General features: G+C 40.5%; 1 protein-coding gene across 13 annotated transcripts in view; it reads right to left on the reverse strand.

The window, feature by feature from the left end:
* Positions 1–15,799, reverse strand: part of NCOA3 (nuclear receptor coactivator 3) — a 139,230-nt gene that overhangs the window by 22,615 nt on the left and 100,816 nt on the right. For all 13 annotated transcript variants that reach the window (XM_019458227.2, XM_019458226.2, XM_019458222.2 and 10 more), the window contains 9 exons: positions 9,416–9,520; positions 8,366–8,538; positions 7,772–7,872; positions 6,607–6,781; positions 6,149–6,337; positions 5,879–5,980; positions 2,281–2,421; positions 1,873–2,020; positions 32–423 (listed from right to left, as the gene is read on the reverse strand). In XM_019458227.2, coding sequence (XP_019313772.2) covers positions 32–423; positions 1,873–2,020; positions 2,281–2,421; positions 5,879–5,980; positions 6,149–6,337; positions 6,607–6,781; positions 7,772–7,872; positions 8,366–8,538; positions 9,416–9,501 — 1,507 coding nt within the window. In that variant the 5' untranslated portion in view covers positions 9,502–9,520. The remainder of the gene's footprint in view (positions 1–31; positions 424–1,872; positions 2,021–2,280; positions 2,422–5,878; positions 5,981–6,148; positions 6,338–6,606; positions 6,782–7,771; positions 7,873–8,365; positions 8,539–9,415; positions 9,521–15,799) is intronic.

Genomic DNA, 15,799 nt, shown 5'->3' on the forward strand with positions numbered 1-15,799 from the left:
AATAAAGAAACGGAAATGCCAACACAAATACCTGCAACAGGAGAAAACTGGTGTGAGGCCATCTTTGGACTCCCACGATTACGAGGAGAAATCATGATGTTCTGCTGGTTGGAGCCAAGGCCAGGGCTCCCGTGTGGGGGGCTACTCATGTTGAGACCATAGGTGCTGTTCTGATAGGAAGATGGGGACTGCATGCCTGGCCCAGCGTTCATTGAAGCTATGGTGCTGGAAGCCCCATACCTAGGCCCACTCATCTGCCCGGTGGAGCTGGGGTCGGCCAAGCCATAGGGCCTGCCGCTCAGCATCTGTAAGCCTTGGTTCGGCGACATGCTCATGCCGCCTACCGAACTGTTGCATCCAGCTGCTGGAGGTCTAATGCCTTGTCCAACAGGATTCGCGTTTGGTCTATACCCATTCTGTTCCCTGCAAAGAAAGAAGACAAACCTTCACTAAAATATTACAAGCATGCGGGGTGCCTGGGTGGCTCAGTTGGTTAAATGTCCAACTGCAGCTCAGGTCATGATCTTGTGGTCAGTGAGTTCGAGCCCCGCGTCGGGCTCTGTGCTGACCGCTGAGAGCCTGGAGCCTGCTTCGGATTCTGTTGTCTCCCTCTCTCTCTGCCCCTCCCCCACTCATGCTCGGTCTCTGTCTCAGAAATAAACATTAAAAAAAAACAATTTTTTAAAAAATATTACAAGCATGTGGGGTGCCTGGGTGGTTCAGTCGGTTCAGCAACCGACTTCGGCTCAGGCCACGATCTCACGGTTTGTGAGCTCCCGCCCCGCATCGGGCTCTGTGCTGACAGCTCAGAGCCTAGGGCCTGCTTCAGACTCTGTGTCTCCCTCTCTCTCTGCCCCTCCCCCACTCACACTCGGTCTCTCTCTCAGAAATAAACATTAAAAAAAAACTTTTTTTAAACACTACAAGCATGCATTAAAACACTCAAGATTATTTTTTAATGATGAAGTGCCACGAACTTCACTTCCTAGGCACCATTCCAACACTTAGTACCAATTCCAACCTAAATATTGATCAGTTATGACGAGCCCAGTGAAATACTTTTTAATATGCCACAAAATCTAGGAGTGACCACCACCACAGCACTGAGGACCAACAGTTACACTAACTGGAATCTCGGCGGGACTTCACTAGAGTCGCCACACATCTAGGGGCTAACCTGGAGGTACCTGCAAATTATGCAAGGTCGTTAATGGGTAAATATCCTGCTTTTCCACGTGTTGCTCATTTACCACTAGCAACAACAAGAGAAACTCTCAGTTTTGCTTGGAGTCTACTTTCAAATTTTAAATGCAATCCCTGGAAGCAAGGTAACACATCATCAGAAATGAAAGGGAACTGGGGCGCCTGGGTGGCGCAGTCGGTTAAGCGGCCGACTTCAGCCAGGTCACCATCTCGCGGTCCGTGAGTTCGAGCCCCGCATCAGGCTCTGGGCTGATGGCTCGGAGCCTGGAGCCTGTTTCCGATTCTGTGTCTCCCTCTCTCTCTGCCCCTCCCCCGTTCATGCTCTGTCTCTCTCTGTCCCAAAAATAAATAAAAAACGTTGAAAAAAAAATTAAAAAAAAAAAAAAAAAAAGAAATGAAAGGGAACAGCGGTAGTCACATTAGATAGTTCTTTTATCCATTAGGCCTTCCCATTCCCCAGCTTTCCCAGGAAGTAACTCATGAGCAAATCCTCATTTTCACATACAAATATAACCTTAAAAAATATATCATAACCCAGGAATCTAAACTCACTTCAGCAAATCCAAAGGCTCTGCTTTTTCTATTAAATCTTGCTTTTTACATTAATAATAAGGCACCCTGAGAACAGCGCTGCATTTAATGTGAGGAGATGCAGGAATCTATCATTACCTCTGAAGAAAGTGGGTCGAGACAAAGCCGTGCCGATCATTCGTGACAGGGTTTCGGAAGAGTTTGCTTTTGGTTTGTGCAGTCACTATGGTTCCGTCGGCCAATGAGAATCTATACACCGGGGTTTCTGCATGGCCATGGATATAAGCTGTTGGGGAAAATACACCATTACCAGCGACTACAGTTGGCAAAACAGACACATGTAAGAGAGGAGAGAAAGGAAATATACTTCAAGTGCCACATTTTGAAAATCCAGGGAAAAGACTGGACCTGCACCAAAATTACAAGCAGGCTAAAAGAATTCCTGCCCCACATGCACAGAACAGCAACTACAGCCATGTACGTACTTTATGCCATATACAAACACAAAAACAAACAAGGCCAAGAATCAACCTCAAAATTCTTTACCTTCTTGATAGTGACGTTTCTGGGACCATGACTGACCATCATTAAGACTAAAAAATCTCTGGATACACCTTCGGATAATATCTTCAAAGCCAGGCCTCATGGAAGATCTCAGTGAATTTGTATCTATATTGACAACTTTTCCTGTTAAACAGAAAATAAAGAGTTAAATCCAACCCACAAGTATTTACTGGTTGCACGCTGACTGCGTGGCTTAGCTCTGAAGATTCAAATAAAGACACCAAATCTTTGCTCTGCTTACTCTGCTATATCCAGACACAGTCTGGATATATTTTAAGGACACAGTCCTACAGGACATTCTTACATTAAATGTCCTCCTGTACAGAGTATCACAGAACTCCTTTCACTTTCTGAATGTACAGAATAGAACATGGCCAGATAACCTTAGGTTCATTTTCATTAAAGGAAAAAAACAACACCTACCAGTAAAATTGTTCTTTTGAAGATGGTCTGTCCCTGCAGCTATGAAAATACCTACCTACACAGCTAGCAGGGATAATTCTTTTCATCTGAGAGGTGACTGCATCTTTGGACACTTAAAATCTAAACAGGAAGGTTAACCAAACACCCATTTCTACCAGTCTGGAAGTTTCTGACAACTTTTGTTTAACATCAAATACACTAGAGAGACAAAATTTATACAACTCAAAAACACTACAAAATTAAAGGTTTTATGAAGATGGCCCTTTAAAAAAATGGCTAGGCCTTTCAACACTTTCTGAGCAGTATTAGGACAAGAATAAACATTGGCAAGAATAAACACCTAACAAAATGTGGCAAAAGGAGCCAAGAAGAAAATAGTCGATCCATTGTCGAAGAAAGAGCCATATGAGGAGAAAGCACCCGCTATGTTCAGTGAAAGGAATGTTCAGAAAACATCGGTCATAAGAACTCTGTCGACGGACACAATGGTCTCTGATGGCCTCAAGAACTGTGCTTCTGAAGTGAGCCTTACTGGTCCCCAGAATGTTGACGTCACATTTTAAAAGTTCAAAATAATTACTGAGGATGCCCTGGGCAAAAACCGTGTGATCAACATTCGGGACACGGATGCCCAAGACAAAATATGCTCCACAGCCAAAAGTGCCAGACTATGACTGAAAGCTCATGTTGGTATCAAGAAATCAATGGCTGTTTTGCCTGTTCCACATATGCCTTACTGAAAAGGCAATACTCAGACCCAGACAACCTCTTATGCTTGGCACTAACAGGCCCACCAAATTGGGAAGGTGATGGAAATCCTGACCCAAGAGGGGCAGACAAATGACTTAAAAGGAGTGGTTAATGACTTGATCTCCAACAGACTGGGAAAGATACAGAAAAGGCTTTCCAATCTATTTACCCTGTCCATGATGTGTTTGTCGGAAAAGTAAAAATGCTGAAGAAAATCAGGTTTGGATTGGGAAAACACACGGCGTAAGATGGTTCTGAAAAAGCTGCTGGGGATGAGAAAGGTACTAACGGTGGATGAGCTCATGGACAGAGTCCCCAGTTAAGAATCTGTGTAAAATCCAGACCCTTCATGACATATTAAAAAAAATCTTAATAACGGGGGGGGGGAGTCCCACCTAGGGAGAAGTGACAAATGCACTGCAGGGAAGAGTAAACGTTTGCGTGCTGTGCCCAGAATAAAGATGGCCTGTCCTCAACCCCTTCTCTGAGCTCAGCTCTGACACCCAGATGACAAACACAAAATAGATGCTCAGAAAAAGTTCACATCTGGGACAGAGAATAAAATCTCTCCAGAGTCCAAAAGAAATATTCTGTGGAGGGCAAGAAACCTCCTATGAAAGGAGAGACAGCAACCAGAAAATGCTGGCTATGGTGAGATGGCTCTCAGATGTGAACCAAACAAAAGGATTTCACTTTGCCTGCCTGGTAATTTCTACCTTTTATAATAAGAGGAGACATTAATGAGATAATTTTAAAGGTTCTATTCACTAAATTGCTTGAGTAAAGATGTTCTATTTAGTATTTTCAGCTATAAAATGTGAAATATTGTTATTCACGGAGAAAATTTAGCCTGCCAAAGCATAATAGGTACAGAGTAAGAACCACTCTAGAAGGTAAAAATTCACATAAAAATTTCTGTCACCAGGTTTGATTATCTCAAAGTAAGTTAATAAAGAAAAAATTTTTCCTATGTAAGATAATATTTGTCAGTGTAAACAGACTGTCAATTAAGTATACAAAAAAGCTTTTTTTGCTATTTTTTTCATCTGTGGAAATTAATCTCAAGCAGCTTCAAGACAGGTAACTGAGCCTGGCATAAAATGACTGAAAACTACAAAAATAGCTTTTTTTTTTTTTAAGAGTAGAATACTGTTATGTATGTATGTGTACGTAACATATACATATATATGCACATGTAATAGCTATAGGTATATTACGTATATTTAAATTTTTTCAAGTTTATTTTTGAGAGGGATAGAGAGAGTGTGTGCACAGGGCAGGGGTAGAGAGGGGGGTGGAGAGAGAGAGAGAGAGAGAGAGAGAGAGGGAGGGAGAATCCCAAGCAGGCTCCACTGGCAGAACCTGATGTGGGGCTCGAACTCACGAACCACGAGATCGTGACTTGAGCCAAAGTTGGATGCTGAACTGACTGGGCCACCACCCAGGCACCCCATGTATACTTAAACCTATTCCATGTTATCAAATTACTTATTGCAGGTCCACAAGGTGCACACAAAGCAAACAGTACAGGCTTTGACATCAGGCAGACCCAACTGCAAATTCTTTACCACCCAGGATCTAATGTTGGACAAGGAACTCAATCTCTGCCGCCCGACCTGCTCCCTCTCTGGGATGGCACCTACAAGACAAGCCTTGACATCACCATTTAGGGTTAGATGATCGCATGAGCAAACCCGAAGGTGAATACAGATAATAATGCAACTAGATTTAATTTCATTATGTGCTTGATCACTTAAACTGGCTTTAAGTCTTTATTCCCATAGTCAAAAAAGGGCACACCAAGTCTGAAGCTCATGTTGATATCAAAAATTACTCCCAGTAATTCTTAAATTATCGTATTTTTGAAAACTTGTTTATGAAAAATGGGTTTGAAGTTAGAGAAAAGAAATACACTGATTTCAAATGCTACTGGGAGAGAAAGCTAGGTGTCTCTACATTTATTTTTTGTTTATTTGAGGGAGTTTAACTGTCAAATATACCCAACTCAAATGCCAAGGGTTTTACTGAATCTTAAGAGTTGCATAAGAAACATAAGAAATGGGGGTGCTGGGTGGCTCATTCGGTTGAGCATCTGACTCCTGGTCTCGGCTCACGGTTTGAGTTTGTGCCCCACTTGGGCTCTGCGCTGACCGTGAAGAGCCTGCTTGGGATTCTGTCTCTCCCTCTCTCTGCCCCTTGCCCGCGCCCACGTGCTCTCTCTCTCTCTCTCAAAATAAATAAATTTCAAAAAAAAAAAAAAAGAAACGTAAGAAATAATCTATGCAAAGCATTCACTACAATGGGTATAGGTACTTTTACATGAGCGTGCAGGCTACAAAAATTGTTAACTTTCATAATAACTCTCAAATGAACAAAATGTATATACACACATACACAAAGTTTTTACCTGAAAGATCATGTCTAGTAATAAAGCTCTCGGGGTTTGAGGGAAACGCTCTTTCGCCTGTAGTAATGCGACGTGCTACACAGATCATACAGGATTGCAAATCTACAATACAAATTCAACCAGGTAAGGATTACATTTAACTTTTGGACAGATCTCTCAAATAGACAAGTAAGGACATGGAATTCAGTCAATGAATACAACAATGGAAATCACAGAACTACAAATTTGGCTGCTGTCTGAAAAACATTTCAAACATGTGGTCAATCTTACCTTCCCCTTCCTCCATCATAGCTCGAGGCTGAGACAGGGCAAAGCACTGCATTGTTTCATATCTCTGGCGCATTTCAGGATTAGTGTTGATGTCTTCCAGAATATCATGTGGTGTTTTCATCAGCATACGGCAATTAAAAGTATGGCTTTTTTGTCTCTGGGTCTCATTTGTCCAGGCAACTCCATTGACTTTGGAAAACAAATTGAAAAAAGTTTTTTTAAAGAGCTGGCAATTCAGGGGTGCCTAGGTGACTCAGTCAGTTAAGCGTCCAACTTCGGCTCAAGGTCATGATCTCACAGTTCATGAGTTCGAGCCCCACGTGGGGCTCTGTGCTCTGTTTCGGATCCTCTGTCTCCTTCTCTCTCTGCCCCTCCCCAACTTGCCCCCTTCCTTCAAAAATAAACCTTTTTTTTAGTGTTTACAAAATTAAGAAAGGAAATACACATTAAAAGACTACCTGTAGATTTCGGTAAGTTTTTAAGGAAATCCTTTCTGTCTTCTTCATGCAAGATACTGTAGACACTTGTGTTAACCAGGTCTTCTTGCTTATATTGCAGGTATTGTGTGACATTTTCTGACACAAATACAATGTTTCCATCACGATTCACCACAAACAGGAAACCATCCAATGCCTAAAGTGGGATAGGTTAATATGGGCTATTATGGACTGAACTGTCTCCCCCACCCAAATTCACATGTTGAAGCCCTAACTCTCAATGTGGCTATAATATGCGGATATTCGGACACAGGGCCCTGGTTATGGGGTTAAGGTTAAATGAGGTCATAAGACTAGGGCTCCAATCCAATAGGACTGATGTTCCTATGGAAGAAGACAGATACGAGGGGTGCACAGACACAGAGAAAAGGTCATGTGAATACACAAGGAAAAGGCAACCATCCACAAGCTAAGCAGAGAGGGTTCAGGAGAAACCAAGCATGCCAATACCTTGACCTTGGACTTCCAGCCTCCAGAACTTTAAAAAATAAATTCTTGTTGTTTAAGCCACCTAATCTGTGATATTTTGTCACGGCAGTCTTGGCCAATCAAAGGCACCAGCCTTAGCACTAAACAGAATTTTTTACAACTACTAGTGATTTAACAACCACTGCAAACAACTATTAGCCGCCACTCAGCCGTTTCTATTTACACAGCACAATTACTATAGGATTGTATTTAAAGAATTAAAATAAAAAGAATTTGAGGGAAAAAAGATAGATACAGCCAACATAAAATCTGAATGAATGTCTACTCTAATGTTTGAAGAATTACATCTTGAAAAGAGTTTTTAAAAATGAAATATCCTTAGCACTTCCTGGTTTTCCATTTGATACGAAATCAAGCTACAGGAGCCACCCCACTCCCTGGTGAGAATTTACAAAGAAGAACTGAACCCAGCAACTGAGAAGTACTTGAAGCGAACTAGTTGAAACAAAAACAAGTTAACAGTTGCACTTTATGAAGAGCCTCCTCTCTGTTCCCGTCTCCTGCTTTACAGCGAGAGAAACATGCTATAGGCGAATCATACCTATTGAGGACAACTACTCGCAAAACAATGTTTAAGCACGTCACAAAAAGCAGATTCTTAAGTCTTAAAAATTCCTCACGAGTATAATGTACTTGCCTGAAGTAAAAGTGGCCCTAAGGAATCTTTATCAATTACTCCCTGCCCCGTAGAAGATACATCGGCTTTCTGAACATCATCATCATTGGAAATGGCTTTTCCTGAAAAGACAGAAGACAATACTACAAACATCACAAATATCAGTTACAGATCAAATTCACCTCCAAACAGTCCCCAGAACACACACACACACACACACACACACACACACACACACACACACGCACGCGCATACATATGCACATACACAACATTTCCTGATAAGAAACCAATTCTGCAATTTTTAATCTTAAAACTTGAGTTACCCGGGAGGGCAGAAGATACCCTTAATTTTCTTTCACTACTACATGTACTATCCCATGGCTTCCTGAAAGGCAACTAACATGGGACAGGGTGAGAACACTGGCCTCTTTCTAATGCTCTATTAACTATTTCTCAAGGAGTACTAAGTTGGCCAACTCATTTGTCCAATCCCACACAGGACAGGTCCCACTAGCCCACACGTGAGCAACAAGGTAGCAAAAAAGGCAAATGTAAACATAGTTAACAAGTTCCTTCTGAAAAGATTGGAGTGTTTTTCTTACTTTGTATTACCTTGCTCTTTTATTTGACGGATCTGTCTTACTGTTTCCTTTAAAATTGCACATTTATCTGGTTTGACATTGAAATTGTCAATATCACTAAGATTAGCAGATATAAGTTCAGCCAGTTCTTCAATATATTTACTCTCCTGCTCCCGTCTCCACTTTTCACCACTGCAGGTAAGACTGAGAGAGATTGGGGGGGAGAGAAGGCCATGAATGTACGTATCACAAAAAAACGCCGGGAGCAGAATCACCAGCACCTTCATACATAAGCAAATAAAATTTAGCCAATAGAAACCATCAAAAACTCATCTTGGAGAAGAAGTACAATACAGCAGAAATTCAGGCAAACCTAAATTCAAGTCTACCTTTTGGTTAGCCTGGTGGCCTTGGGGACACTTAGCCTCTGTTTGATCATGCAGAAAATAAGGATACACAGTCTTTACATCAAAGAGACAGTAAAACAACAAATAATAACAAAAAGAGTGTTAGCTACTTATTAATGACAAGGTTTTACATAAGGCTTATAAGCCATTTTTTACTTTGTAAGAATCACATTAAAACTCAAGTCATAGTGACCTTGGCAAATACTAAAAAGGCTAGCGTAACATTGCATGAAACATTAGATTTCTATTTTTTAAACTGCAAACTTTATTCAGGAAAAGGACGATGAAACCTCACAAAGGCCAAAATATCAAATTACAACATCTTCTTACAGGAATTTAAAGAGTAATCTGATTTGCAACAATCTTGATGCTCTATTCCTGACTCCTACCTACCTCTTTCACTAAGAAATGCTTCACACTACCTCAAAAGTGTTAGTTATTGGACTAACTCACTTTTATCTGAATCACCAATAAAATTTCTATTATATCATAAGGATGTCTATCTGATCACTGTGCCATTCTACTTAATTCAAAGCAAAATCATGTTATTTAAGCAAAGACAAAAATCTACCTGAGAATTTAAACAACAGAAAGCTAAAATGTTCGTTTTAAGTCAAAAAAATAATGGTAGGGGGAGGAGACCTTGGTGAAGGATCAGGAAATAAACGACCTACCCCTGTGCTGGAGTATCACATGGCAATTTGCGTTTTCGTGAATCAGGGGCCAGTGGATCCAAGGAGTTTTCTCCTAATCCGCTCATTGTGACTATACATCAGCAACTAGGAAAGAATGATGATAAGATGAAAACATTGTAAAATACCCATGTTGTATGCTTGAATGGTTGAATCTTATAATTCAGAACTACTTTCCCTAAATGGTTAGGTAAGTCTTAATATTCTTAATTATACATGAGTACCCTGAAGACAACATCAAAAGTTCATATTCTAGTTTAATTCTGCAGAATGTCAAACCCCAAAACTAAAATGTTTCTCAAGTCCCACTAAAAATGTGTATGTTGAATACTCTGAATACTTCAAAGGATGAGGAAGGCATCTTCTTCATATTTAATAACAAGAAAAAGAGACCATCAACTTTTTCCAAGTGATAAAATCCTGGGGTGCCTGGCTGGCTCAGTCGGTAGAGCATGCAACTCTTGATCTTGGGGTCCCAAGTTCAAGCTCTACCTTAGGTGTGGAGATTACTTAAAAATAAAATCTCAAAAAAAAAAAAAAATCCTCGGGGTGCCTGGGTGGCTCACTCGGTTGAGAATCAGACTCCTGATTTTGGCTCAGGTCATGATCCCAGGGTCGTGGGATGGAGCCCCATCCATTTTGTGCTCTGCTCTGAGCGTGGAGCCTGCTCAAGATTCATTCATTCATTCATTCATTCTCTCTCAAATAAAAAAAAAATGAAAATAAGAAAAAAATCCTGAGTTTTATTTATACCCAACTAAGGACAAATTAGAGCTTATCCTGTCACTTGGTAAGGAGTCTTCAAATGATACATGTCTACATTTTTTTTCAGGCTATTTTCAAAGTAGCACATTGCTTTCCTTTAAACTATTTCATTAATATTTATTACCCACTGTGTTTTTCTTCTATGACTTGAAAACTAATCTTAGAGCATGTAAATAATCTGTAAGCCCCACTACATGAGGCCTGGAGAGTAGATGCACAATGAAAAGGGGGGGGGGGGGGGATTTTCATGGTATCTAAATAGCAACAATCATTTTAGTAACGACTGATGGAAATATAATGTTTTGGTTAAGGTTTCAATGATGAAAATAACAAAGGGTGTTTCTTTATTTTCTTTTTTTTTTTTTTTAATGTTTATTTTTGAGAGAGAGAGAACGCGCACGCGCAATTGGGGGAAGGGTGGGGGGGGGGCACAGAATCTGAAGCAGGTTTCAGTCTCTGAGCTGTCAGCACAGAGCCCGATGTGGGGCCCGAACCCATGAACCGCGAGATCATGACCTGAGCCGAAGTCAGACGTTTAACCGACTGAGCTACCCAGGCGCCCCACCCCACGTAGGGTGTTTCTTGTTGAAACAGTAACAGTGTTTTAACAGTCAGCAGCTCATAATTTTAAGACCTCTACTAAACCTTCACGTACAAAGAATTTTATTTGTCCTAAATTCTTATTTCGGAAGACAATCCTTGTTCTAAAGAATTCCAAGTCAATCAAGAAGTTCGAATTTTCCAAACTTTTTCTCAGTATGTTAAAATGCATCTTGCATTCCATCTAGATTTTTAGACATATACTGAAGGACATAAATTTCCACTAGGTGGCACAATACTACAGAGAGAGAGGAGACAAAAATGCAAAATTTCACACAGGATGCTAATGAAACTTAAAAAGCATAGCTTTTAAAAAATCAAAACCACATAATCACTAACCAAGAGTTCTAGATTATGACATCACCTGTACAGATACTGTAGGTATGAATTAAATACCAATAAAATTCATTCTACCTAGAAGTTTGGTAGTAAAATGTAAAATCAAAGCTGAAAGGCAGAGAGGTTTCCAAGAGTCTTTTTCTCCTCACAACATTAAGCTAAAGGAAAAGAAGAGTAAAGAACTTAAAATGCCTTTTTTTTTTTTAACAATTTTTTAATGTTTACTTATTTTGGGGAAAGACAGAAACAGAGCGTGAGCAGGGGAGGGACAGAGAGAGGGGGAGACACAGAATCCGAAGCAGCCTCCAGGCTCTGAGCTGTCAGCACTGAGCCTGACGCAGGGCTCGAACTCACAGACCGCGAGATCATGACCTGACCCGAAGTCGGACGCTTAATCAACCAGGTGCCCCAGAACTTAAAATATCTTTGATTAATAGTGGCTTAATATTATGGTTTTAAAGCATACCCAGATCTCACAATGCCAGAAAAAATGTATTCTTCAAAAATGACAATGTAATTGGGGCGCCTGGGTGGCGCAGTCGGTTAAGCGTCCGACTTCAGCCAGGTCACGATCTCGCGGTCCGTGAGTTCGAGCCCCACGTCAGGCTCTGGGCTGATGGCTCAGAGCCTGGAGCCTGTTTCCGATTCTGTGTCTCCCTCTCTCTCTGCCTCTCCCCCGTTCATGCTCTGTCTCTCTCTGTCCCAAAAATAAATTAAAAAAAAAAAAAATGACAATGTAATAAAAGAGTCTATAAATATTCCATATTAAAGAAAACTAAAGAGAAATGACAAATATGATATATGATCCCATACTGGATTCTGTCCTAGAGAGGGGAGATGCTATAAAGCACATTATGGGATCGACTGACAAATTTAAAATATGGAGGACAGGATTATTTTATCAATGTTAAATTTACTGAAGTTGAATTCTGTACATATTTAAGAAGCTATCCTTATTCTTTTTTTTTTTATATAACGTTTATTTAATTCTGAGAGAGAGAGAGAGAGAGACAGACAGACACACACACACACACACACACAGAATGCGGGGGATGGTGGTGGGCATTAGAGAGGGAAAGGCACAGAATGTGAAGCAGGCTCCAGGCTCTGAGCTGTCAGCAGAGAGCTCCATGCGGGGCTTGAACCCACCAGCGGTGAGATCGTGACCTGAGTCAAAGTCGACCGCTTAACTGATTGAGCCACCCAGACGCCTTAGAAGCTATCCTTATTCTTAATATTTACAGCAAATGAGTCATTATGTATGTAAATGGCCCTCCAATGGTAGAGGCCATTTTAGGTGAGTGAGAAAAGGAACAGGAGAAGCAAAGGAGAGGGAGAAAGGAGGGTAGCAAAATACTGGCACTGGATAAAACCTGGTAGAAGAGACACTTTTAAATTCTTTAAATTCTATTCTTTTTCCTGTAACTTTGATTTTAGTTTAAAATTATTCCCAAATAAAAATATTTTTAAAGCATGTTCAGTTTTTATTTCCTATTTTCATAAAACAGTCCTTAAGTACAGAAAAATAGTTTTAGCTATGTCTCAAAACACAAATTTTGTATTTGTTTCACTCAGTTATTTTTAAATTGAGTGGCCAACTATTCAGTGAATAATAACATTTTTATTTTTTTAATGTTTGTTTACTTGAGAGAGAGAGAGAGAGAGCGCACGCACAAGTGGGGGAAAGGCAGACACAGAATCGGAAGCAGGTTCCAGGCTCTAAGCTGACAGCACAGAGACCGACGCGGTGCTCGAACCCATGAACCATGAGATCGTGACCTGAGCCAAAGTCAGATGCTCATCCAACTGAGCAACCCAGGCGCCTGAGTAATAACATTTATGTTAAAAATATACTCTAACAACAGCCAAAGTAAGGAAAGAGCCCAAATGTCCATCGATGGATGAACAGATAAAGATGTGGTCTGTATATACAATGGAGTATTACTCGGCAATCAAAAAGAATGAAATCTTGCCATTTGCAACTACATGGAAGGAACTAGAGGGTATTATGCTAAGCAAAATTAATCAGAGAAAGACAAGTATCTATGACTTCACTCATATGAGGAATTTAAGATACAAAACAGATGATCATAAGGGAAGGGAAGCAAAAATAATATAAAAATGGAGGGGGACAAATCATAAAAGACTCAAATACAGAGAACAAACAGGGATTGTGGGAGGGGGATTGGGCTAAATGGGCATTAAAGAGTCTACTCCTGAAATCATTGTTGCACTATATGCTAACTTGGATGTAAATTAAAAATAAATTTAAAATAAATAAAATAGGAAAAAATATGTATATATAAAATCTATTTCCAGGGCACCAGGGTGGCTCAGTCAGTTGAGCATATGACTCTTGATTTTGGCTCAGGTCATTATCCTAGGGCTGCGATCGAGCCCTGAGTTAGGATCTATGATGAATGTGGAGCCTGCTTAAGATTTCTTTCTCTTGGGGCGCCTGGGTGGCTCAGTCGGTTGAGCGGCCGACTTCGGCTCAGGTCATGATCTCATGGTCAGTGGGTTCAAGCCCCGCGTCGGGCTCTGTGCTGACAGCTCAGAGCCTGGAGCCTGTTTCAGATTCTGTGTCTCCCTCTCTCTGACCCTCCCCCATTCATGCTCTGTCTCTGTCTCAAAAATAAATAAACGTTAAAAAAAAAAATTAAAAAAAAAAAAAAAGATTTCTTTCTCTCTCTCTCTGTCCCTCAGCCCCCTCGCTTGCTCTCAAATAAAATTTAAAAAACTAAAATACTTGTATAAATATATGTATGTTATATATACATATGCATTATGTAATATACATAAAATCTGTTCCACATTCTGGATATTATTTCCTTACTTTGATGTTAAACATAAACTGAATACCCAAAATTCAATGGCAAACTATTTAGTGAATAAATAGTATTTTTTCATTTGAAAGACATAATTTATTCTATATTTTCAGTATTATTTCACCCTTCTTTGCTGTTAAGCTGAATCTCCAGTAGAGTGTAAGGTGCCTAGCATGTAATAGGTGGTGAGTTAATACTGCATGAACAGAACACTCAACTTAATAAGTCATACTTTAGAATTCCCTTCATTCTAATCTATATAAAAGTTAAAACTTTTTTAAAGTTTATTTATTTATTTTGAGAGAAAGTGTGCATGTGGGGGGGGGGGGTGGATGTGGTGGAAAGGGAGAACAGGGGAGGAGCAGGAAGAGGGAGAGACAGAGTATCCCAAGCAAGCAAGCTCCATGCTATGAGCGTGGAGCCCACAAACCTTGAGACCATGACCTGAGCCAAAAATCAAGAGTCAGTTGCTTAACCGAATGAATCAACCAGGTGCCCCAAAGTTAAAACTTTTTAAAATTTTCACTTCTACACTTGATATAGGATGTCACCAAAATGAGTTTTAAAGGCATAGATTGTATCAATAGAGAATCAAAACCATGACAATCTCTTAGTATGGAAGAAATCAATAATAATTACATTCAGTATAAACAGGAAATGCACCCAAGTCATTCACATTAAGCCAATTTTTATGTGCTCTGGGAGAAACAAAAATATATCTACATGTGTCCATGTATACAGACGTGGCTCTTTCTCCTCATGTGGCACAACAACAAGCTATAATGTGCATGACTGTCTAGTCTATGTGTCACCAAATTTACTCTTTCACAGAATCCACTGACCTCTAAATAACAAAGGCAATTATCCAGCAATGTACTAACGCTAAATTCTAATGTAAAAACCATGAAGGTTTCGTTATTTAAGATATAAAATATTTCTCTTTTTTTTTTTTTTTTTAAAGAAAAGATTTGCCAATTTCTTTTCTAGTTCTTACTCAGACATGAACAAACCTTGGAACCACACCACATTTACTGCATGATACCTAGGGGTGTCTGGGTAGCTCAGTCAGTTAAGCGACTGACTCTTGATTTGGGCCCAGGTCATGATCTCCCAGTTTGTGAGTTTGAGCCCCGAGCTGGGCTCTAGGCTGACAGTGTGGAACCTGCTTGGGATTCTCTCCCCCCACCCCACTCCATGCATGCATGGGCCGTGCACTCGTTCTGTCTCTCAAAATAAATAAATAAACTTAAAAAAAAAAAAAAAAGGCTTTGAAGTGTCTGGGTGGCTCTGTCAGTTAAGCATTGGATTCTTTTTTAAAGAATTGTTTTTTCAACGTTTATTTATTTTTGAGACAGAGACAGACAGAGCATGAACAGGGGAGGGTCAGAGAGAGGGAGACACAGAATCCGAAACAGGCTCCAGGCTCCGAGCTGTCAGCACAGAGCCCGACGCGGGGCTTGAACTCACGGACCGCGAGATCATGACCTGAGCTGAAGTCGGCCGCTTAACCGACTGAGCCACCCAGGCGCCCCTAAGCATTGGATTCTTGATCTTGGCTCAGGTCACAATCTCACAGTTTATGAGTTTGAGCCCCACAGTGAGCTCCACACTTGCAGCACAGAACCTGCTTGGGATTCTCTCTTCCTTCCTCCCTCCCTCCCTCCCTCTCTCTCTCTCTCTCTCTCTCTCTCTGTGTGTGTCCCTCCACCACTTGTGCATGCTCGTGCTTTCTCAAAATAAATAAAAACTTTAAAAGGGGGGGGGGGATTGGAAACCAATTTGACAATAAACTTCATATATTGAAAAAAAGGGGGGGAGATTTTTATTGCACAAT

The sequence above is a fragment of the Panthera pardus genome, unplaced genomic scaffold (assembly GCF_024362965.1).
Source record: "Panthera pardus isolate Hobbes unplaced genomic scaffold, ASM2436296v1 HiC_scaffold_25, whole genome shotgun sequence".
NCBI lineage: Eukaryota > Metazoa > Chordata > Mammalia > Carnivora > Felidae > Panthera > Panthera pardus.